At 39.0% G+C, this 24683-nt stretch overlaps 2 protein-coding genes and 1 long non-coding RNA gene across 16 annotated transcripts in view; 2 read left to right on the forward strand and 1 right to left on the reverse strand.

The window, feature by feature from the left end:
- The first annotated feature begins 1 nt into the window (after position 1).
- LOC100650794 (profilin) lies at positions 2-6397 on the forward strand. Of its 3 annotated transcripts, none has more exons than XM_003401810.4 (3): positions 2-222; positions 3450-3735; positions 4968-6397. In XM_003401810.4, the coding sequence occupies exons 1-2, from the start codon at positions 112-114 to the stop codon at positions 3717-3719; spliced, it is 381 nt and encodes a 126-aa protein (XP_003401858.1). In that variant the 5' UTR covers positions 2-111; the 3' UTR covers positions 3720-3735; positions 4968-6397. The 3 variants fall into 3 exon arrangements, with proteins under 3 accessions (XP_003401858.1, XP_012173261.1, XP_012173260.1); XM_012317871.3 differs by having other exon boundaries at positions 3450-3731; XM_012317870.3 differs by having other exon boundaries at positions 6-222; positions 3450-3719.
- The window catches only part of LOC100650668, a 57553-nt gene continuing 39092 nt past the window's right edge, over positions 6223-24683 (reverse strand). For 8 of the 12 annotated variants that reach the window (XM_012317872.3, XM_003401809.4, XM_048413135.1 and 5 more), the window contains 2 exons: positions 18214-18276; positions 6223-14468 (listed from right to left, as the gene is read on the reverse strand). In XM_012317872.3, the coding sequence (XP_012173262.1) occupies positions 14380-14468; positions 18214-18276 (152 nt within the window). In that variant the 3' untranslated portion in view covers positions 6223-14379. Of the gene's footprint in view, positions 14469-15762; positions 17864-18213; positions 18277-24683 lie in introns of all 12 variants that reach the window. The other 4 variants (XR_007226727.1, XR_007226724.1, XR_007226725.1 and 1 more) reach the window with 3 other exon arrangements.
- Positions 17863-19646, forward strand: LOC125386507. The gene is made up of 2 exons (XR_007226732.1): positions 17863-18559; positions 18866-19646. It is a non-coding gene; the product is annotated as an uncharacterized LOC125386507 (long non-coding RNA).

Here is a 24683-nt window from a genome sequence, read left to right on the forward strand (position 1 = left end):
AGTGTGGCCGGCGTTGAGCGCATATAGGTAGTCGTGAGAAGAGTCAGTCAGTGACGGGTTGTGTCTTTAGTGGCGTGGTGAACGATTGAGTCGAGCCGCTTGTGTTAAAAAATGAGCTGGCAGGATTACGTTGACAAGCAGCTGCTCGCGTCTAGGTGTGTTACCAAAGCTGCAATCGCGGGACACGATGGCAACCTTTGGGCAAAGTCTGAAGGCTTCGAAGTGAGTATGTCGTTCGACTAACGCCTCGGAAGCTTATTATTAGCTAGCCGACAAGAGGGAAAGTACGCACTGAATATACTTCAAAGAAATTTAAACGTATCATATCAGTAACTTGCACTTCGTATTTTTCATCTTTTCTCCCTTCTCCTTAGTTATCGTTCACCTCAGTTGATCCAGTATCGAATATTTTTCTCAGTTTCTTTATATCGGGCTAGAATGCTATATATTAGTGATTAGCACGTAATGTATGTATTTACTGCTGATAGAGTTTTATGCCTATTGATTGACTATATATTACTAATAAGTTTCTTGTTTAATACGTTCCAGTAGAATCTTAATGAATTTCGCGAAATAACATGATCAGTGTAGAGAGGGTTTTTGTCGTGAAAAAGATATTGCCACGTAATCATCGGTATATTTTGTTTTTCCAAAGCGAGGAAATAAGTATCCTTGGGTGTGTAATAAATGGGAAAAATCGTTGAAGTTCCGCGTGTTGACCCGGCATGGTTATCCCCTCGTGTTACCGACGCCGGTTAGATCGAGTAATATTCGACATTAAGTTGTCGGATATAGTTGAAACTCGTTACCGTTCAATCAACAATAATTGAGATTTTCGTTTTTGTCGGAAATTTTCCCAAGGTATTTCGTCCACCGCCCAAATATGTCTGCAGCAGAGGACCGGCCGTCGTAGATACATCGCATAAATTCTCGAATCGATGGGAAAAACTAACCATTGTATAAGCAAATGAATTTATCTCCAGCTAGATTTCGAAAGAAAATTTGTTTCGTGCGGCTATAAAGGTGGTCTAACAGGGTAGGGTGTGGCAATTTTCACCAGAGAAAATTTTGTCTGGTCGAACTTGAATGGTTTTCGACTAAGTTTAACATGGCTGCCTGCCGGGCACGTTGCCGCTGCCACCCATGGAAATGGTGGCTCCTATTGTCGGTAGTGGCTTCTATTCCTTATCGAAGCTGTTCCATTTTCAACATTTCTCGTCACTTACGTTGGTATTCGCCCCGAAGCGAACGAAAATTTTAACGTTGATGGCATTCGTTACGAAGATGACTCATTTCTTCGGAAGCTATCCTCTGTTATCGAAAGACGTACGCAGTGACGCCTACGTGCATGTTCGATTTCGATGTATCTATCTCTTTTGTGCTTTTTCTGTCTCTTTCTGTTTTTTCAATACCCGGCCGAAATGACTGAAAAACACAAAGAGTTTACATGAAATAAAGATTTTGTTTTGTATACGTGAGATTTGGATATTCAGGCAGTTCAAATTTTCGAGAATTGTTACTTGGAGATTTGTTATATTCGAGTGATAGAGTTTTTTTGTTATATACTTTCCTTTCTTTATTTTCACCAATGTCCCAAGTAAAATTATTTAATGTTACAAAAAACGACCAGAGACAGTTCTAGAAAAGTTGAGGTCGATCGACGCGCCATCCGCGTTGCATTTAAAAAGCTCTTGTGAATCGTGTCGGTAAATCTAAGGACCTCGAATTAGCGTGTGCGATAGTAAAATGAAACGATGGGGGGTTAAAAATGTTGAGAAAGTTGGAACAAAGAGGTTGTCTCGCTTCCACAAGGGAGGAGCCCCCCTCCTCCCATGTAAATTTTACTAGATATTCTTTGCGTATACGTATACAACCATAGAATCTTTTTCTAAGGATACTAAGGTCTTCCTCTTGTCATTTTCGTCAATCGATTGACAAGACATTTAACTTTTTTTCATAATTTTACTTTTCATTCGCAAACATAATCTCGAGTTCTGGGAAATATATTAAAGTATTTTTGGGATATGCATGTTTTGGAAACAGCAAAATTGCGTCTTAGTTTCTGAGAAAGATATGCAATGCAAAAGCGTGTTTGGTTACAAGGTAAAGCAGTTCTTTCTTGGATTCGAAGAAAGGCTTTACGCGAAGAAAGACGGCGAAACGTATAGATAAAGGTCGCCAGCTGCACCGTGGCCTCGCGCGCGCACACACACTTTCCGGCTACGAATGCCAAAATGGCGATGCCGGCCGGGCAGCAACCTTCCACAGTATCGTACCTGGAGTCTCAAAATGGGCGTTTTGGCGCCTGACCAAAATTTTTCGTAGAATCTTGTTTTTCCATTCTGTCACTACGCTTCATCTTTTCATGCTTCACAATCTACTTTACCCTCGGAGCATCTACCAAAATTTTGTTAAATTTTTTCACGAGTATATTTCAAGAGATTCGGAGTGGAGTAGATAATAGCTTGAATGCAAAAGTTAAAGCAAAATAATTTAAATTATATTTATGAGGTAAAACGAGGTTAGATTGCTATAAATAATGACATTTTATACAAACTAACAAATTATCATGGAGTTCTAGATAACAGTGATACTTTGAATTTAAATCCAAAACTACCGTTTCGAGTTATTTTTAAACACGAAAATGTCACGAGGTCGTCGACGTGCGGCCACAGTTGCGCGCGAATCCTTTCTCGCGGTAATTATACTTTGTGGAAATTACGATAGGTTTTGGCGCAAGGTAGGATTACGGACGTTGCCCAATTTAATGTAAGATAATTTCGGACGACCTTGACGTTCGATAAATGTATCCGATTACGATTGTTAAATGTATCTCCCCTTATTGTTCTCTTATTCGTTAATTATTCACACACAAACACATACGCACACGTGTGCGCGCATAGCGGTCATCTGTTTGCCATATAACTACCGGAAAGATATTTTTAATTCTAAATCTTTAACCGCGTTGAAAAAATGAAAAAATAGTTAAGAATTATGAGGATAATGGTTTAACATTTATATGATGGTCATCGTGCATCAGAAAAGCGTATCACGCAGTGCAATTTTTCTGTAACAAGGTGACGCGAGTCGTTATCAAAAATGATTATAGATAGAGATATGTTTTCTATGTATCTATATCTGATACAAGTGGTATCGCAAGAACACCGATTAATCTATTTTGTCATGATTGCTAAACTTCACTTTTATATCTGATATACACAAAAGTATTGATATATGACTTTAATGAATAACAGGAACGACAAAACTATGTAAAATCGAATTATATTAATTTCTATTTATATAAGTCGTATTTACATTGCATTGTACAGGGGATTTATGTTATATTATGTATAGGGGAGACACAAAATAAAGAACTATACTTATGCACTGTCTATCATTTAAATATGGATCGACTTTTGTACGAAGATGAAAATAATTTCTGTGCATAGGTAAGTAAAGAAGAGTTGACAAAATTGGTCCAGGGATTCGACGAGCAGGATATTCTGACGTCGTCGGGTGTCACCTTGGCCGGCAACAGGTACATTTACCTGTCAGGTACGGATCGAGTGATAAGGGCAAAGCTTGGCAAAGTCGGTGTCCACTGCATGAAGACGACGCAAGCGGTAGTTGTTTCTCTTTACGAAGACCCTATACAGCCACAGCAAGCCGCATCGGTCGTTGAAAAACTCGGGGACTACCTTGTGTCCTGCGGCTATTAGGTTGGTATATACGTACGTATGTATCATTCGAGTATATGTATCCTTAGGCTTCGAATATAGTAGGACAACGAGGAGCGAGGATAACGGCGAGTAGCTCTGAAACAATTCGAATTGAGATTCAAGTCTGAATCAAAACTTTCAAGAGTTTTAACTTTCGAATCCTGTTTGAACTAGTTCGAATTTGTCGCCACGTACATATACAATACAGATAAGAACTTTTCCAGATCATATCACTAGTCATCACTATCCTCGCTCCTCGCCACTTCACTATAATCTCATATTTAGTACTCGAATATTAAACCTTTGTCACGTCTCTGTACAGTAGTTACCATGATATAGGTTATGTCGAGGTGATAGATTAAAACATAGAGTAGCAGCACCAATTGTTGAATCATAAGCGGCATTTTCACATTTTTTGGTAAGGAGAATTGAAGCAAAGCTAACGGTATACCTTTTGTGCGACCCTGACTACTTTATGTTTCGGGACCTTATCTTGTTAGGTATAGGTTAGTTCGCTCGAAAGCGCTGACGGTCGATTACTGACCAATTTCGTAATCTCTTTGTATCGTGATGGCTACTGTACGTGTATATTTTCAATGCATGAACTACGCGCTACATAGTCTTGAAAAAGTTTCCAGCCGAACGAGACGAACGGTGAAATTCAAAGATATTCGTTACGCGCGTTCGAAATGACACATGCATAAGTGAGTCACTCTCGCATAATTTCAGTCGACCGCTTTGGCTCGATGTATCAGTTTGCCACGATGACTAATCACGGATTTGCGCGCGTCCCTCGTGCTCGGATCGTACGCGCACACTGAGAAGCATTGACAAATACATACTTCTTTTCTACCAACGAAAGAACAGATAACGCGTGTTCTTTGTTTGAGGGCTATAAACTAGATAGAGAACATAGAATAGAAATTAATCACATGTAAAACATTACTATTACTATTGAATTTAAAAAAAGGGAAAGACGCTATATATAATTATATAGAGGATGGGGCATAATATGTGACAAATGGGTCTTTTTTACAAAACTGACTTCCTCATTTAAAAAAAGAATAGATAGGCACTAATATTTTATCGCTTGAAAAATGTATATGGCATCGAAAAAACGAAAATAAGTAGATTTTATTTTTCACTATCCTCCCCCACTCTTTCTCTTTTCCTTCACACTAACTAATTAATTGTGTTCATACAACCAAATTAACAGCGGGGTGTTTTCCACTCTTCTTTTTGTTTCAGTAACCTCTGGGACCCAACATAAATATCTAATATTAATATTAAACGATACGATCGATTATTTTAATGAACAGCGAATGGAATGCGTCATGCCGCACGAGTCGCGCCGGAACTGCCGCAAGCTTGCCGCGCGACATTCGATGAAGAGCAACAACTACATCAGCAACAACACCAGCAACACAGCTATCATATTCCAGTCGTCGTTCTCTCCTCTTCGATTCGGCCGATCGACGTTCGGGGAACAGATGCACGCGCTCACGTGTGCGTAATAACTTCCGAAAAAAGCTCCTAAGCATTTACTTGGAAAATGATCGCGCAAATTGTAATCGATGAAGGGCGGTCTTTTCATTGTTTTCGTTTCATCGTAGCATCCATATTTCGAATTTTTATGTCCGTTTGTGTATTTACGACCGAGATAATGTCAGTACTATAACGACAGGAATTCCGAAAGCTTCGATGAAGACAAAGGAAAAAACGCTTTTTTACAATTGAATAATAAAACGAAAAATTATGAACCGCAAGTACCATGCAGTTTTACATTTATACGCACCATAACAACAGATAAGTATTTACCTCAGAAGTGATAATGACATATACAGTGAGCTAGGATGAATTAAACGAGGGGAAAAAGAAGAAACATCTTTTATTTGCGAACGATCGTATTATGTCGATTCGTTGACGGAGAGACAAAAATACACGAGACGCATGCATTAAGTATAAGAAATAATGATAATAAATAATAGTAAACTATTGCGTGTTAGGTTTACAGTCTTTTTTGTAGAGAATGAAAGGATGTTAGAGACGGTGAAAGAGAGAGAGAGAAAGAGAGAGAGTGCGAGCATTAGAGAAAGTTTGATGGAATAAAAGAAGAGGTGATGATGGAGAAATGGGCGTGAAAGAAGAAGCGAATGATCGAGAGGTAACTAACGAATTAGAAAGAGAAGGAGTGAGCGTGTGAGTGAGAATAATAAGGGAAACGGGGGAGGTAGAATATGAGTGAAAAAATCAATTTCAAGGATTGAAGAATCGCGAAGAGGAAACAAGAGAAGCGGTGTCTGGAAATGTGTAAGAGAGCGCAATAGAGGTATAACACCGATGATAGATATGGAACGAGATGATAAAAGAGGCAAAAGCGAAGTGAAGCTACAGTCGATGAGACAGTTGACAGCAATGGTGGCGGTGAGAGGACGGTGTGGACGATGCAGGCAAACGTGCGGTAGGGGGTGAAAAGGTGTGGATTGATTGTAATCCTGGCTGGCCTCTCCCTCCCCCATCCAGATCGATACAACCCTTTTAACTATTTACTCTCTTTAATATTGCTATGTGTAAGAAGAATAAAACAAATCGGGGGATGTGTCACTTATCGATAAGAGGAAGAAATACAGAGAGAGAGAGAGAGAGAGAGAGAAAGAGAGAGAGAGAAAGAAAGCGAGGGATAGGGGTGAGAACTGGAACGAGAAAAAGAGTCGCAAGATGTACACCAAGATAATATAAATATATAAATATGACATTTTCAAGCGCGCGTGGCATGCATACAAAACACGAACACGATTGCGAAAGTTGAAAGGTAGAACTATACACGGAACAAGAATACACATATAATTCGATTTTCTATAATTTTTATATCTTCATTTATTCATTTACATCTTAGTTTTAGTTTTTTCTTTTATGTAATCAGTGTTCCCTATCTAATACAACTGATTATAATCGAAGATAGTCTCTTACGTTCGATACGTGGGTCTAATAAGAAATCAAATCTATGAAAGTAAAAATTTGGATTTATATTAAAACATACTCGGAAGAGCAACGTAGTTCTCCTTGACCGTGTAAACGTTTCTCATTCGACTAGCGCAGTCTTCTATAAGTTATACCAAGAGGAACACTCCCGCAGTCGTATACAGATGCGCATGTACACATACACACACATACACACACATCTAATACACAATACCGCTATCATTTATTATTACTGTAATATTACTGCTACTATTATTATTATAACTGGTTGCTTGTCGATTCGGCTGGTGTCAAGCAGCAACCCAAACTACTATGTAACGATTTTTATTGATAACAAAATAAGGAATAAACATTGAAGTAATAATTGTAATAAAAAGGTAACTCCCAGGCGTCGTTGAAATATTCGCATCCGCCTCATGCTTTTAGCTTTTCCTTTTTTGTTTGGAAAAGGATATATATATATACACATATATATAATATATATTTTGAGATCCTTTCGTTTTATGGAAAAATCGTTCTCGTTATATCGAGACAAACGATGCGACGATTATATACATACATACTACATTTTTCGTGTCTTATCGAAACTGGATCGAACTTAACGGCCGATAAAACCACTTTCGACTTTTTGAAAAAATAATATGTACACCGGAAGATGGTCGACGTTTATGGTTCAAGAAAGGCAGAAATAGAAAGCAAAAGCGGGTGGGATAGGGGGATGAGTGAGGGTGTTGCGTGCGCGTCGAGCACGCGCGCGCTGGGATGCTTGTGCGCATGAGAGCGAGAGAGAGAAAGAGAGGGCTACATTTGGTTGGTTAAAATTAGGTATATAACTTTGTAAAGCCGATATACTTGCTCTTAAGATTTTTTTGCAAATGTCGACAAGAATCTTTAGAATCGTGACACACGAATAATGTTTAAGGAAACAATAAATTTGTATAAAGCGGTGTAATGAAACGCCTTTTGTTTTCATTCATTCAAATAACGTTCAAAATAGAGAAATTATCGTAGAATTCTATACCTCACAACTGCATATCTCGCGGTGATAAATAGACGATAAAAACCGCGTCCTTCCGCGACCATGAATAAGATTAAATCACGCGTATGTAACTTCCGGTTCTCGGTTTCTGGACGCGTTTATTCTCGTTTCAAAATGATATTATTTAACATAAATTATTGGGAAATTACACTTACCTGTACGTGGAATAGAGGTTCCTCATGTAGTGCATATAAATTGCGTGTTTCATTATTTCCCGATTTTTTTAAAGGAGTTGGATGAAGAGCTAAAGTGAAAGGGAAGAGGTTCCTGTAAATCAATCGTGAAAAACAAATCGTTTATTCGAATAAACGGCATCAAAGCCACCAAGCATACAAGAGAGTCAATGTTATTTTTACTTTCGAACCATGGTACTCGATAGTACTAAAATTTTGCTTACTTTTTTTTCTTTGTTTAATAAAATTAATTTCCTGCAAATACGCAGTTCTTCAACCGTATTTTGTTGGTTTTATTGAGAAAAAAAAGCAGGAAACAAATAGCTATGTATCGAAGAAAATATCTATTTTGGTGTTCTAACTCGTGAAGCCTTTGATGTTGTTTATCTTACTCAACGTTCTTATTTCAAAAAAATCGGAGAATGGAATAACCTGCATATCGTATACGTGTACATGCATATGTGTGTGTGTATATATATATATAATATCGGTTCATCTTAATTTATAAACCGTTATTTAATTTATTGGTAGATTAGAAGATTAAATAAAACTTTTTACAAAATTATCAAGAAAATTTACATAAAAATCGCTCTCGCTTACTCGCACTGATTTTGTTTCATCTTAAAAAACATTACTTCTAATTACAGCGACCAGGATCGCCACACTTTTATATTTTCTATCAATCAACGCTTTATAGCCTACTATTTTTAGATCGTTCTCGCGAAATTTATTCGATTCGCATCTCAGAGTAAATAATTGGATGATTCTCCAAATCTCTTTCTGTCATAAATAACGACTAGAGAGATCAGAATGAGAGGCGCAAGCCTTTTGCGGTGGAGAGAACAATTATATAGATATATCTATATCTATATCTATATATATATATATATACATAAATATATATATATATATATAAGATACAAACGAACGGATGGTCTCGGTTAAATGTTACGTATATACGGAATTCGAAGGAAAGACTTGGATCGTAATTCACGAAATGTCGTCGATATTAGTACCGAGGCGTCGAGCGCTTGATTTCGTCGAATGACTTTCCTAATCGTGCATTCGTAATCCTGCGTTCGTGCATTTGCGCTACTCATTTATTGCCATATCGTCTTTTTTCATTTTTTAGTACCTTTAATTCTTGTTCTTCCAACGATGAAACGATAAAGCTATCGAATTTGTACTAAAATGTTCTCCTCATTTGCTTTAGTCCTTTCACAGACTTTGTCCATCTACTCTGTGTAATCTACAAATCGTTAAAACTACGCGAAGCATACACATTTTATTTACCCGAGTTTGTTTCCGCTTTTGACCCGTTTTTTTTCCCAACTTGTACACGCTCGTTTTCATTCAGGGAGACAAAGACTAGAAGAAACGATGCGCCCAACGAACCGGTCTTAACATCGTGGCTAGTTAAACAACAGTGGATTTGATAATGGCGTACACGAATATCGTATCGTATTACATGTCCGGCAACTTCGGTAACTTGGCTTTAGCGTGCACAGTGTGCGTCTCTTATTCTATCGGTGATGTATTGGAATTTCTCGAATACAATCATGTTCAGAACACATGTGAAAAACGTTAATACGGATGACAACATTTCGATACTTAGCTTTCGAAATGTCTCACCTGTTACCGGGATTAAAATGTTCAAGATCTGTATTACACGAGTATCGTGCACATTTTTCCTTCGTATTTAACGCATATTTAACACGAGAAACACGAATGAATCCCTCGACTCGTTTCGACTCGTTTCGAAACATTCGAAACTTTCTTCCGAAGAAATCCATCTTTCCCCTCGTTCTTCGTTCTATCTGTTCTTGGCTATTTGTCAAGAAAGTTTAGGCATTTCGATGCTTCTCTTCTTTCCAAATGGGGTCTCCACGGCTAGCGGTGATTATTTCACGATACTATCCGTTCGAGGGAAACAACGGTTGTTTTGTTGAAATCGTAGATAAGGGGGAGAAAGGGAGAGAACAGGGGCAGAAGCAAACAAGAAGAAGAAGAAGACGAAAAAGAAGAAAATGATGGAAGATGACGAAGAGAACAGAAGACACCGTTGAAAAAAGTGATTGAACACGTACACGCGTGTACGTGAAATGAGATATAGCATACCGCGCAACGCTGGGACGAAGATTGCTTTACAAACGTTCGTTTAAATGGCATTAAGTTTAAGTAGCATTAACCTTTATTAGATTACCTTTTAAGTTATCTTATTAGATAGGTGTGCATGCATGTCAACGAATGTGCGACAAAGCGGCCAGCGTGCCCTCGGGTTTTGTAACTGTAGTACTTAGTAACAGTAGCAACGGTAACAGCAATAGCAGCAACAGCAGCGGTAGCAACAACTAGCACGCGGCCGATGCGTATCTCGAATGCCCATCGTTCTCACAGTCCTAGCTCGATCTTTTCGCGGCGAAAAGATCGCGGAACAGTTGCTCTCTTCTTACGTTCCTTTGTCACGTATCCTTATGATTCGCGATCGTTATTTACAAGTGCCACTATACATAGAGTGTGTAATAAAACCGCGTTAAAATAAATAAATATATCACGCAGGGAGAAAAAAAGCAGTATCATAACCTATGTTGCGGCCGAGCGACATTTGCCAATTTTCTTTCTTTCTTTCGTTTTCTTCTGTCTTATTTCTTCTTTCCTCTTCCTTGAAATTCCAGCGTCCTTTTAAGTCACGTGCTCGTGTTATCGCCCTCGTAATCGTTCCAACGACTTCCACTGTATTCGATATATCGAACAAGCCGCGAACGATACGATTATTTAAAATACGTTTTAAATAACCTGCAAAGTGAAATGACGTGCAAACATGTTTCCACGATGAACATGATTCATAGGGAAATTCTGTTTCCGCGTATTTCGAAAGACGACGACGACGACAACGATCATGACCACGACCACGATGGAGAAATTCACGTTGTTGCGTTTGGTTGACGCTTGAAACGAGAAAAGGAAAAGGAATTAGGAAATGAAAGAGAAAGGGAAACGATTGTTCGTTCGATTGATCGACTAAAATTTGCACTTAGGGGTTCGTACAAAATTGTATAAAGAATCGAAGTAAAATGAAAGTCGAACGAATACCAAGAAATGTGATTTTCTATAGGTTTGTATGCGTTGGCCGAGTTGACGATATATTGCGAAGGCAATCTTTGGCATTCAAGCAATTTTCCGATTGGAATCGACTTTGTCGATAATTCGAGAGGAGAATGTCGTCTGCTACATCCTATATCGAATTTTCCAATTCTCTACTAGATGTAATTTTCGCGATAGTTATCGTTATTATCGTGACCATTTTGTTACATTACTGGCTATATAATCTTAATCCGCCTTCTATATATCATACAAATAGAGGATTATCGATAATAGTAATTGTGTAAGTAAGCAAGTAAGTAAGTAATTCAACCGCTAGTTCTAGATAACATTGGTTACCGTTCCGTAACGATAACGCATTTATCGTCTCTGGCGTTTCACTTGCGTGTTTCAACGTTCTCTGCATAAGCATTATCATTTTGGTGATAGCGTTTCAGGATTAACAATGGTAATAACAATGATCGTAACAACAACCCTACGATAATAATTCAAATAAATAGCAATAATAATATTAATATTACAATAGTAAGTCCTTTTAGGTCCAGGAACTCGATAGGCCCAGATATGCAATCCCTGCGTGCCGTGAAAGGCGACTAAAAGGGAAAAATTATGATAATAAAGGAGGAAAAGATATAAATAAACACAGTGGCAACGATTGTGGAGGCGAGACTGGTTATTGGTACTAATTATGTGTATTAAGTTGGTGCGTATGAAATGTTTCTTCAAATTCAAATTTGGTGCTCTAATACCATCCATTTAATTTTGATCTATTGTCAATTATCAAACATATTATAAAATTTTCCATAAATCATGTATGTTTACCGTAAGTCTTCATGTAAGAAAATTTATAACAAATATACCGAAAGTTTATTATTACTTCTAGATAGCCAGAAAGTTTGTAACCTTTATGGGCTTAAATTAAAAATAGAAGTGGCATGAAAGTTGCTGAAAATGAACATTTAGTATTTGGTAAAGTTAAACACAACTTTTTATCCCATTTTGCAATCTTCCAATGCGTAAATTACTGAAAAAGAGAAGCTATAGCCGAAGAAATTGATCTGAATTTTTCAACCGATAATTCTCATAAACTTGGAATAATGATATTAATTAATCATTAAAACAGAGCATTCAATCGATATAAATATATCGATTGAAATCTTACTTGGCGGGGTGGCATATTTCATACGTACCAACTTAACAACAAAAATGAGAAATAAATAACGACGAGGATGATAACAATGGTGGTGATGATGATGATGATGACGATGATGATGATACAGGTAATGAATTGCCGTAATAAAAATAGTTATTTATATGGTAACGTTGAAACTAGAGGGAACGTTTCGTTGGTATAATTACAAATTGCTCGAATAACAATAAATACGTATAGTAAATACAATGTGATTGCTTTTTACATGGTCATGATTCCGCACGCATTCGTCCCTCCGTGCGTTTTTCTACGCTCTCTTCTTTCTCTCTATTGCCTCTGCCATAATACGCGAGTAATAAACGCCGTCTAAAGTACACGTATGTAGATAACCGAGTACTCGAATACTTGATAACTTATAGTTTATTTGCTCGCCTTCTATAAACGCGCTGGCGTGTCGGATACACACAAGGAAGATGATGGGACAGAAACGCCTATGGTGTTCCGATGCACGCGATCGGTCGCAACTCGTCGATCGGTCGTCGATCAATCGCAATGATCGTCGATTATCGATCGAGTCCGTCAATCAGAAAGTCGACTACCGTGTACTTTTTGGCATTTACTAATCAAGCAGTTGCCCATTCCAATCGACTCTGATCTAACCTTCCACCCCCGATGACATTAATAATAAGTCGTAAGACTTAATCGGTGCTGTTACCTCTGTAAAGTAAAAGTTCCGTTTAATCGAAATCCATCTAACAATTAGGTTAAGCCGTACAGAGCTTGCGATTTACCTCTCGAATGGAAAAACTATTGAACGTTTAGCTGCTCGTGACGCGAAACTCAGCACGTATACACGTCTTGCGAGCAAACTCGAACCATCTTACCATTTGAAAAATCTTGCTATATAGTGGTGTCGTGTCAGTTTTCTTCTTCTATGCGTTTCAGGAAATAGAAATAAATAGAGTAAACGAACGAGTCAACGGATCAACTGCTGCCGCTGTGTCGTTGCTCGAATCCTTTTTTATATCGCGTACTTCATGTTGTTTACACGACTTAAATTCGATTTAGATTCGATTTAGCAAAAATCGATTCATGACTCGCTCGAATGATTCGAACAACGCCAGCTGGTGACGAAATCGACACGATTCGCGCAGCACTTTGCCTCGTTGCTTCTATTCCGCTTCGCGCTTTCGAGCAACGCGCTCGCACGAGCAAACGAGCTGTGCGGGAGGAACGAAACGATTTAGTGTGGTAACGAAAACGTAACGTAGCGTAATCTCATTTGCAGGTTATCTTGTAATTGATGGTACAACCTCGACTTCGAGACAGGCAAGACCAACAAGCAAGTGACGATTCTATGCGACAAAATAAGTTGAAAACGTAGAATACACCATTCTTTTGTTCTTCACAAGCTCTATTTATTCGATCTTTGGAGAATTTGAGTTTAATTAATTAAAATATATTTATTACGCATGCGGCCTTAATTCTAACACACATTTTGGCTAATCCTCCATCCAATTAATTTCTTCTTGCTCGATTCTATGAAGCTACAGATTGTCTTGAAACAGTTTAAAAGCGTTTCTTTGCCGTTGAAATTAAAGACAGACGCATTAAAAATACGAGGAGCTCTGCAAGGTTGTCTATGTTTCGACTTGAAGGATCTCGCTGCATACTAATACTCCTACTTGGATTTATATTTATCGCATTGCGTCAAGCAGAATAGACAAACAAGGCTTTAAATCAAAATACATTATTCTACATTTTCGGCTTATTTTCCGTATAGAACCCGCCCTTTGCTGTTCGTAGCATAATTTACGAAACAGCCTAATTACCGCATACGACCAGATGTAACGATAAACGGAAGGAATGGAAAGAAAATCTTTTAGCCGAATAGCCAGAGAGTGTTTAAGAAAAAAGAAACAAGGAGGGACAGAGAAACGTAATTAATACGCAAAAAGATTTTACCCACGGGCTGACGCAGCTTGTTGGACTCGGAGACCACCGATCGGGCGGAATAAAAGCTCGATGAAATGGACGAAGGAACGCGAACCTTGTCGCTGCATCTACCACGAAGCAGCACCGAGGTTACTGGACGATGCAACAGCAAGCACTGTGTGTCAAAGCGCTCGTAGCGACGTGGTGTCGATAATGGTGCTGTTGCCTTGGCGCCTGTCTCTGTCGTTGCTGGTCCGTCACCCTACCGCCTAACCTGGGCTATTGGTTCTCCAGCGAATAATGACGCGACCTCTTCCAGAAACCTTTGAAGAACCCTTTCTTCTTCGGCGCGTCCCCGCATTCGGCAGCTGAAGCAAAAATATGACGCGGCTCTTTCCCTCCTAATATATCTGTAGGCTTACTGTCCACGAAGCGTCTCTTCATAGAAGCGTAATCGTAGTCTATTATAAAGCCAAGTCCACACTGACAGACGATTGTCCGAAGACATGCTCTGTGCCTGCGGCAACTGTCTTCCGTTCTTAGACAGAAGATCCGCAGACAATTCACATTTGTCGACAGATATGCATCTTCTTTTTCCATTGGAACGTTCGCGGGCAAATGTAGGCAGAATGAGCTTTTCACATCTTTTGGGAGGCAACGATCCCGCTGTGCGATCGTCACACGGTACATTTGCTACTTTACGTTGAGTCAAGATTAGAAAAATTTACCGAATGTCCAGGTGGATAAATTGTAATGTACAAATTAAATAATAAAGAAAAAAAAGAAGAAAAACGTTGAGCCAAGAAAGAAAGTAAAATCGAAATCACTGCAAGTCACGTATCGCCGTATCGTGGATGTGTCATAACGAACAAAGGTCATCTCTCATTTTTCTTAATCGTACTATACATTTTAATACGTTGACAAATACATTAATCAATATGTCATGACACTTTCAAAATTTGTTCCTCGTCGTATTAATTAATTATCTATATTTACATGATATCCAATTCTACAAATGGACATTCTACAAAGTAGGTGTTTATCATTATTATTAACTTATTAATGACTATTAATAGTCAGCATTTAAAAAGATTAATATAGTCTTTTCTTTGTATTTTAGGGTCGACGATGGTCACGTTTCTCCAAAGATATATTTCAATAACCCGCTTGCTCCATCGCGTCTTCGACTCATCGACGCCTGTTGGACAAACGACGTTGCCCTCAAACAGCGTAGAATGTCTAGATACATCTTTTGTCGACTGTCGGCGGACGATGAACGCAGACAATACCTGTCAGTGTAGACGAGTGCAGACGTGACGACGATACGTCTACGCTGGCGTTAGTAGTCTGCCAAATGTACAGCGAGATACGTTTTGTCCCGTCGTTAAAATATCGGGCAACGAGAAAAACGCTTTCATCCTATATCGTTACACTAGTTTATAACAGCTGGAGAACGCGCGCCTCGCTTTCGACGATATTAACGCCAATCGTCATAATGAAAATGCGTAACAACGAAAACGGTTCGCTGCTGTTTCGTGACTAGGTGACTTACTTTACAACCATCGTTGTATGAAAGCGTACCTACCGCGAGTATCAACGCGTCTAATACGCGTCTATGAAACGACGTTTCGTGGACAGTGGGCCAAACTCTTTCTTTTTTACATGCTACTTCGATACCCATCCAAATCATCCGCATTTCTTTACCGATAAAAATTGCTCGCTTTGTAATTGAATTTTCTGTCATCATGTGTTATATAGTATAGTGCGTATACTTGTTTATCTCATTGGATTATTAAAATCTGAGTGTACAAGCAAAGCTGGTACTGGAGCGACGCACCAACTGCGTCGTGTATTTCAGCCACGTTTTTACTCTCGCTATATGTTAATAGGGGAAGCGTTGGCAATTGTCTGTCGCCTGCATAATAATCGACGGCCTTTCCGGCCTTTCCTTCGAATCGACGGACGTTAAAAACCAGCTACGACCGTCGCGACGGCGGATACTCTTCCTCCATTTCTCGATGTGTTCCAACTCGCTCGAGAATATATCATATTCGGAAAATACAAACTCCATTGTATCCGTACGAAACGATTCTATCCTTCTGTTATATCTCTCTGTTATGTTTAAAGTTCTCCTGGTTACCATCATATCGGTGCAAGTTCTCAACTCTGGTGCCGGTATCCTGGTCGCTTCACGAATACAGTTAGCCGCGTTAATATTCATACATGCCGCTATCTCTGTATTCGTTGTTGATAAGAAATCGTGAGAAGAAGGCCACATCTCTGCGATGCCAGGAGCTGGAGAAAAGGGATAAAGCGAGCGAGAACGAGAGAACGGTGCGTATGGATCAATACCGATAGTGTGCAGCTACGTAGCGCACGTAGTACACGCAAATTGTTGGGTGTGTCTGATCTCTGTTACTTGACTAGCCAAACTATCCGAACTTGACAGCAATGTTGCTTGTTACTGGCGAGAAATCATGTCGTGGCAATGAAGATACTTCTCGAGCTCTTTGTGTAGAGTGTTAAGATTAGACGAAACGACCATAGAACATAGAGAGAGCAGGAGCAGCACTCGCCTACACTCGTTTAGCGTAAACGTTCGTCGAGCAATTTGTTCGTTGATCGATTCACAACGATCAGACGAATATTCTTCCGGCGTTCTTAGAGGCCAGCAATCGTCAAATACCGATAGAATTTACATGTTTCGTTTATGCTTGAATTTTATTCAGCTCGCTCTAGACGCACCTTTACAGACAAATTGAAGGAAACGTTGTTTGGCTTGTACATAAAGTTCTTCTCTATCCTTCGTTCTGTTTCTCTTGGTAAGAAGAGCTTTTTCAAAAATAACCAAAGAATATTAATAGAACTGCTGTTGGCTGTTCAGACTAGAGGCGGACATTGGTAAACTGCTGGTGGAAAGGGAATGGATATTTTGGAATGCCATGTGTGTACCGGTTATGTTACGTGTGCAAAGATGTATGCGTGTGCACACACACAGCCACGTTCCCCCTCTACCAGCGATAAAATAAAAAACTTACAAACAAGTACTTACAAGGATAAGTATCCGTGTGGCATAGAATATGACCGAATCGTATCGTATGGTACAGGAAGGGCACCAAACTTGGACCAACAATTCGTCCTCTTAATTATATGCGAAGAAAAACTATTGAAATTCGAACAATTACACAGATCGGAAAAATACGAGTCAAATTATTAATCTCACTATTGCACAATAATATTCCATCATAACGGTGTTCTTATCACCATGATTTAATAGTGATTTTATTATTTTATCGCCTCGTTTTCAATTAGCTATTCCACTCATTGTTAGTCTCTCCCTGTCTCTCTTTTTCTCCGTTTCTCCGTCTCTCATTTTATTATAAATCGTGGATCGACTTTGCTGCACTTTTTGAACTGTATTTACATACATACTTTACATATTTTATGACGATGAACTTTATTCGGTTCATTATCGTATTTTATTGTTGGACCAGCGGCTTGGATATTCTTTAACACGAAACATAATTTGCATTGGAACATAATTTACCGCGCTATTCGTGCATGGTCTGTTTAAAAAGTAACGAAACTCTATTTATAAAAGGTTTTTTAGCTTACAGCTTTAAGTCTTCCAAGCAGATCCCTCGGGGAGCGATACACCGAGAGAAGGGGTCTTTTTTTCATTACTTATGTCAGTGCTACGGATGTTCATCCTAGAGAACTTTCACTGGATTTGGATTAGTCGTAGCTTTCCCAACATTTCCAACTGCACGAGAACTTTGAATTATTTGTTTAATTTTGAGGAACAGAGAAAAGTCACGGAAACCAGATAACGTTCCTTCTGATACATTCGAATACTCACAAGGTGCGAAAATAGCTTGTGAAAATGGAATACTTGTGACAAGAACAACGAATAAATTATTACATGTTACGAGTATAGTACTCGAACCGTGTGAAGTGAACTTTCAACTATTGGACTTGAACTCGTCACTAGAAAAAATCTTCACAACTTGACAATTTTAGCTGTTTGAGCTTGAGATTCCAGTTGCCGATAAGTATTATCTCAATCGTAAAAGTATAGCAAAGACAGATGGAGGATATAAAATGCGAACTTACCTGCGTATGGGCCACACGGTGATGCATTGTCCTTTCCACTTTTGCCATCCTTGCTGCCGCTTCCTGAAACAGCCGAAAACCAGTGCTGGTCTAAGAAAATGGAAAACATTGTTTTCTTTCGAATTATACGGCTGAACGGAATGGGAAACCACAGATCACTACGCAAAAGCTAGCGAAAAATAAATGCAGTTAAAAAGTGTAACGTGGAAGAGGAGAAACGCGCGTACGAAGGACATAAGCGAGTACCAGATCACTCGTATAGCAACGTTTGCAGATAATCTTCAAGTACAGCGCGTGTTCCCCTTGAAAATTCACCAAATAAAATCCAGAGGCTGCCGCATGCCAGGTAAGAACACGACACAGCGAGGACACACTCTGATCCTAACGAGCAACATTTCTAGTTAAAGCCGCTTTCGAGCAGATTACATGTAGAATCTATCGATTCGTAAAGTAACGTGCAAATGGTTACGCAGCTTCGCACAACTTCTTCTTAATTCTCTAAGATTGTCTCAGCGTTAGACCAAGCCATACCAAAGTCCTTTGCTCCCTTTCCATCCAGAGTTTATTCGGCCACCAGTAATAACCACTAGTATATACGTTCGCCACTCTATTTCTGGCAGGATAATAATAACCTCTCCATATCTTGTTTCAGCGGCTAGCTTTGGATGACAGGACACGAGATCTTTGCCAACAGCTTTAACTTTGTAAACGACGCGACGATTGGAAATAAAATTGTTGGAAAGTCTGGCCGATCTGTGTCTTTAGTTTCTACCGAAGGCGCCGTTTCAATTCAACGCTTCTGTCCTATTTGCTTCGTTTTGTGGAATAACGTCACGGAAGTTATCTTTACCGTGCAACTGTTGGAAATATTATCGAAAATTTTCTAGATATTGTACGAATTCTATGTACGTTTTAACTAAAGCAAATCACCTAAACATCTGACTTATAGGCGTATACGTATGAAGAATCTTCTCAAGACAGAGTTCAACCGCTTCAAGGGACACATATAACGAATGGATTTTTCCTCAAGGTCATCTCTTCACGAAATTTCAAGACATTTTTATTTTCCACGCAAAGATATTCAAGTATTTGTGTCTGAAAATTCCTGGTTGAAATTTTTATATTTTAATCCTAAATTTGTAACACTTTCGGGTCGTGTGAAAGACAAAGAGAGAGGCAAAGTGACGCTCTTACGTTTCTGTTTTCCCTTCTTGTCTCTGTTCTCTTCCTTTCGTACACTACATTTCAATTAAAATCGAAATATCTTTTAAACTCTTCATTTCATAAATACCCATAAATACTTTAATACTTTTGCGCGGAGAATACAAAATTACATTCATAGTGCGAATAATTCTATATTCTATTTAGGAAATACCGATGACCTTGAAATCTCCTTCCTTAAAGAGAAGAACAGGGAAAGAGAAGAAAAGGGGGAAAAAAAAGAGGCTGAGAAAAGATTCTTTCCACCGTTACACGAGTCTCTTCATATGATTTAACTTCGTCTTGAAAAGCTTTTTCGTACGATCGTAGATAACGCAGGTATTCAGGTATTCGTTTCGCCGAGACACCAGGTAGATTATAGATTTTACAAACGCGCCTACAAACATGTAATTCGATCTCTCCCGTACAATTTTTCGACTTTTCCATTTCCACGAATTTCTTTCTCTGATTACTAGTTCGTTATTACGATCATCCCATTAGATAACTTCAAAAAAGTTGTACCGATAGCTGTTTAGGAATGACAAAGAGTAACAGAGAGACGACGAACAAACGAGCAAAAGGGTAAAAGAGGAAAAGAGCGCGAGAAACGAATGAGTTACCTTCGATCGAGGTCATGGTCGTGTCTAGGGTTCTTATTCAATGCCATGGTTAAGTGTCGTTACTATTATCTAACACGTGACAATCTAGACGATAACGCACAACTTATGGCTTAACCATGAAAATAAAGAAACCTGATCTATCGAAACGAAACAAAGAGCGTGGAGTCGGTCGATCGTGGCGATACGGTATTTTTAGTTGTTCCTCGAAGATGCAGACACTAGTTGCAATTTTATGTTCGTTGCGAGCCAAAGATAGCGAGAGTGAATGGGTTTGGCATTCGTGCTACAAGTGATTTTGTTCACGATATTCGAATCGATCGATAATTTTCCGAACAACCAAAACGAGGTTCCCTCTCGCTTTTCTTTTTCTATCTTTCGTCTACTGTTACTTTCCTTGCCATTGCACTGCGGATTTCTGTGTGCTTATGCAAAATTTACAGGATGCACTGATGCACGGAATACATATAACGTACAGAATGCAAAGATGTACAAAATATTGAAGTATGTGAATGTTTGAGAAGTTTAAATGTACAAAAGTATACAGAGTACATACAATACACAAATATATATGTTTAAAGTATAAAAGACATAAAATATATAAAATATCAAAGTATACGAATTTATAGAAAGTTTAAATGTAGGAAAATATACAGAATGCACGTGACAGTACACCTTTTAATATTTAATAGATGAAACACATTTCATAAACATGATTTTGAATAAATATTTGCAGTCTACTCATCGCGTTAACATAGAACATACATAAATAACATAGCATATAAAAATTTTTTGGGTAGTTTTATAGTTGTGAAACGTAACGTAGGCGTGTATATTTTTCTATTTAGGAATAAAAGGAAAGAAGTTGGTATTTACGTTTAAAAAATGCCTTCAAGTAGATCTCCAGCCCCGGAGATAAGACGAAGGGAAGCAAGATTAAGTTTGTTCAAGGACAAACGGAATCTCTCTTGGCAACATACTGAAACCAGCTGACATTCTAAATGTCCAAACGTTCACGACTCACAGTCTGGCGTAGTTTGCTCTGACCCATCCTTTTATGTCCCCCCCGCCACGCACACAGACGTACGCACGTGGGTACACTCCCTCTTTCTCTCCACACGTTCTCTTAAGTGATAACGACGAAAATTCTTCATTACCAAAACAGTTTCGTTCGACTTGTCAATGTTGAGAGTGAATTTTGAGACGGGTTATCAGCTGCTTCGTAGAATAACGAACGATACGGATAAGTAACGTACGATTTTTCAAATGCTTTTTTCTCAATTTGTCAACAGTGGCTGGAAATATGTACGTTGATTATTGAGAAACGAGAGAAAAAAAAAAAGGAAAAGAAAAACAGCGGATTTATCATGTAACTGATTGTGAGAGGATACAGTGACAGGTAGAGAGCTGAGAGCGAGCAAGCGAAATGCTATACCGGTTTTTGGTTGCTATCGTGCGACGCGACGTAGAATTTAATTTTATAGAGTAAGGTGTTTTGAGTTAATTTGAGTTAATTGCCGTATCTACACAGCAGTTATTAACTGGCTCATTCTTCGCTTAGAAGCTTATATAATTAGGAAACTAAAAATTAATATAGCAAATTATTAATCCCAATTACATTTAGTCCTTGCAAATTTAAATATTAAATAATTTTTTAACGAAATATTTCACAGAAATAAAAGGACACATAAAGGGGTAAATCATTAAATAAAAATATATAAATAGAATCTTTAAATAAAGGCATGGCAATGTTGAACCTCATATATCCAAAATATTTTAATTCGTAGCTGGAACGTTCTCTTTCATTTGTATCATTCACCGAGTATAGAAACTTTCGTCAGATATTTCTGACCGCCCGGTAGATCAATCTCGAGGCATTGGCAAATGCCACATGTATCATCAGTGAGCTCCTGCATGCTGGCAGAGTGCAATGACGTAGGTATAATTAGAAATATCGATGATAACAGTTATAGCACAGTTTCCATGAAAAACGTGCAGTCATCGAGCTGGTGGCCCAGAGAGAGATAGAGACAGAGAGAGGAAGAGAGAGAGAGACTCATCGATTAAAGTATTTTTCGTAACTTTGAAATAGCAAAAGATGAAGAACAAAAGGGAGGAATCAAAGAAGGGAGGTAAATGAAGGGAAAATATCGCGTAAAATAAAGGGGAAAGGAAAGAGGAGATGGTGAAAAAAAAGTGATAGTCCGGCAATTTCTATTGGGTGGAAAGTCTCACTGAGAACGCAGCTCGACGACCATGATACAAATTCCCGCTTTGGTAGGGATGGCATTTGGTCGACTACGGAGGGTTGCTAGACAGACCAACAGCAGACGGGAGTAACGATTGCCACCACCCCTGGTTCGAGTCGAGCTAGTCACCCCTTCCGTGTCCTTCCGGCTTCCCACGCGTCCCTGCTCTGAACCCAACCCGTCCAGCGAGCCGGCCGCTTACTAACCAAACTGAAAACATCCCCTCGTTGGTCAATCGCCTTTGCTACCCCATGCTGTTTTTCTCCCAATCATTTTTTTCAACGGTTACACGCTACGTCGTTCTGTTCGAGCGATACCCAGCTTCTATATGGAGCGAAAAGGTCGAGACTGGAAAGATGCCTGACTGAGAGTCTACCGAAAAGTTAAGCGACGCCAAGCTATGCTATGTTTGCTATATTTGTTTCAGTACATATTATGTACACTGAACCGTTTCCACCGAAAGCTAAGCTTGTACTACGTTTTAGCTTCTGGTCGACACGCTTCGGTATTTGCGTATGCATATGTATGGAAAGAAATATTTTGAAACTTACGATTAGCACAGTACAACGTAGCTTAGTTCAATTTCCCGACGGATCCCACGCTTTAAAGAGGGAAAGCTGAATAAAGGATAAGCGTTATCTGGTTCGCATGCGCGGAAGCTCTTTTTCAGAGCATCGATACCGCGACGTTCTATAAATAAATAACCGGCGGTGATAAGACTGGAGGCACAGGGTTGCGCACATCCATGTTATTTTCGCTTTCTCTCGCTGTGTTCAGTGTTGGCTTGATCGCCGATGTACACGAAAATAGAAGAAACGCTGTATATGTATAAATTCAGATAAATTCTGAATGATGCTGTCGTAAGCAGGATGACGTAGAATACTCTTTGATTCTATTTAGCGTAAAAAAAGACAGACTAAGACATGGGTCGTTGACTCGAGTTGGTAATGTTGGATGAGTAACATTCGAAGAAAGAGAAAATGCAGTTCGGTCGACGCTATCTCCGCATGGATGAGTATTGATCCGTGACGCGCCCGTTTTCTCTATCGGCACAACCAAATTCATGTTGCTTACAGCGAATTTACTCGTACATAATTTAGACGTATCCATCGTAGGGACCGACTATACAACATTGATTCATACATTCGTTCGTGTAAAACGTGTATAGTCGCTGATAAAGTGTCTCCTCTATAGAACCTCGTACGAACGTAGAGGCAATGAAATCGGAAACAGCATTGGAGGATGAAACGTCGCGCGCCGCGAGAAACAAGTGAACATTTTCTTCTATATGCGTAGTTGAATCAATAACGTGAACGACTGGTGGAAGGACGTGGGATGTATTGTTCGTACTAGGAGATATTTCGACGTGGAAATCGCGAGCTCCAACAACGTCGCTAGTTTTCTAGTGAATCTTTAGCATTTACCATTCTTATTATACCGGTTCTTCGACTGCCCTAACCGGCCGGCGCAACGTTGCGCTATTCGAAAAGAGAAGAGCACACACCTTATCCACGTTACAAGATTCGAGAACAGGTCGACGACTGTGTATAGTCTAACCTGGACCGATATGATCGATTCTCGAGTCTCTTTACACTTCGAAACTATATGACGATACAAGATAATGGGGAACGTCGATAAGCATTGAAATAGAAAGAGTGGAATGACATAAATGTGTTTTGATGATAAAATGAAAATTGAGTAGCCTCGTGGAAATGTACAAGCTAGCCTTGCAGCGTGTAACGCGGAGGAGGGAGGCCTTGTTCCTCTATCCTTCTTGTCTTGTACATTCATATTTTCAAGGTCAGTTGATTCGTCCCACCTAGTTGCGGAGCTTTCGCCAGATGGAACCACTGTACAATCACGACGCGACGAAATACACGTGGCTTACCGGAAACTAAGCTCCCCATTGGGAAAGATATGACAGCGATCGAAAAAAGAAAAAGGAAAAAAGATAGAGAAAAGATTGTTTTAATAATTCTGAGCAAAATTTGGAATCAATCGGTCAAACTGATCTTGAGAGGTCGTTTTTAATCGTTTAAGAAAAATGTAGTTTCAAGAAAAACGGACATCCTTTTAAAACCTGTACGCTTTTAAATTCGCATCCTATATATTGTATAACATCTTCAAATTCCTATAACTTCGTTCATTTTACAACTTCGAAAAGATCCTGTCATAAACTTATGCTTTTAGAAAACCTATACTTTCAGAAAATGAGAAAAAGAAATCGATTGTTTACAAGTTCTAGGTTAGAATACCCCCAGGAGAGTTTTATTTATGTGGCAGGAATACACATATAGCTGTAGCGCTACATAAATCTGTCAAAGCATCTTCCAAGTAATATAGAAAAAATTAGATTAAACTAGTAAAGTGTACTAAAGTAATAAATCGACCATCTGCAGCGTGT

Source organism: Bombus terrestris, chromosome 16, assembly GCF_910591885.1.
Source record: "Bombus terrestris chromosome 16, iyBomTerr1.2, whole genome shotgun sequence".
Lineage (NCBI taxonomy): Eukaryota > Metazoa > Arthropoda > Insecta > Hymenoptera > Apidae > Bombus > Bombus terrestris.

Bases quoted from the DNA above. Each gene is read 5' to 3' on its own strand.
- LOC100650794 (XM_003401810.4), top strand. From the start codon at position 112: ATGAGCTGGCAGGATTACGTTGACAAGCAGCTGCTCGCGTCTAGGTGT. The intron at 223-3,449 runs GTGAGTATGTCG...TTCTGTGCATAG, and splicing joins CAAAGTCTGAAGGCTTCGAA to GTAAGTAAAGAAGAGTTGAC.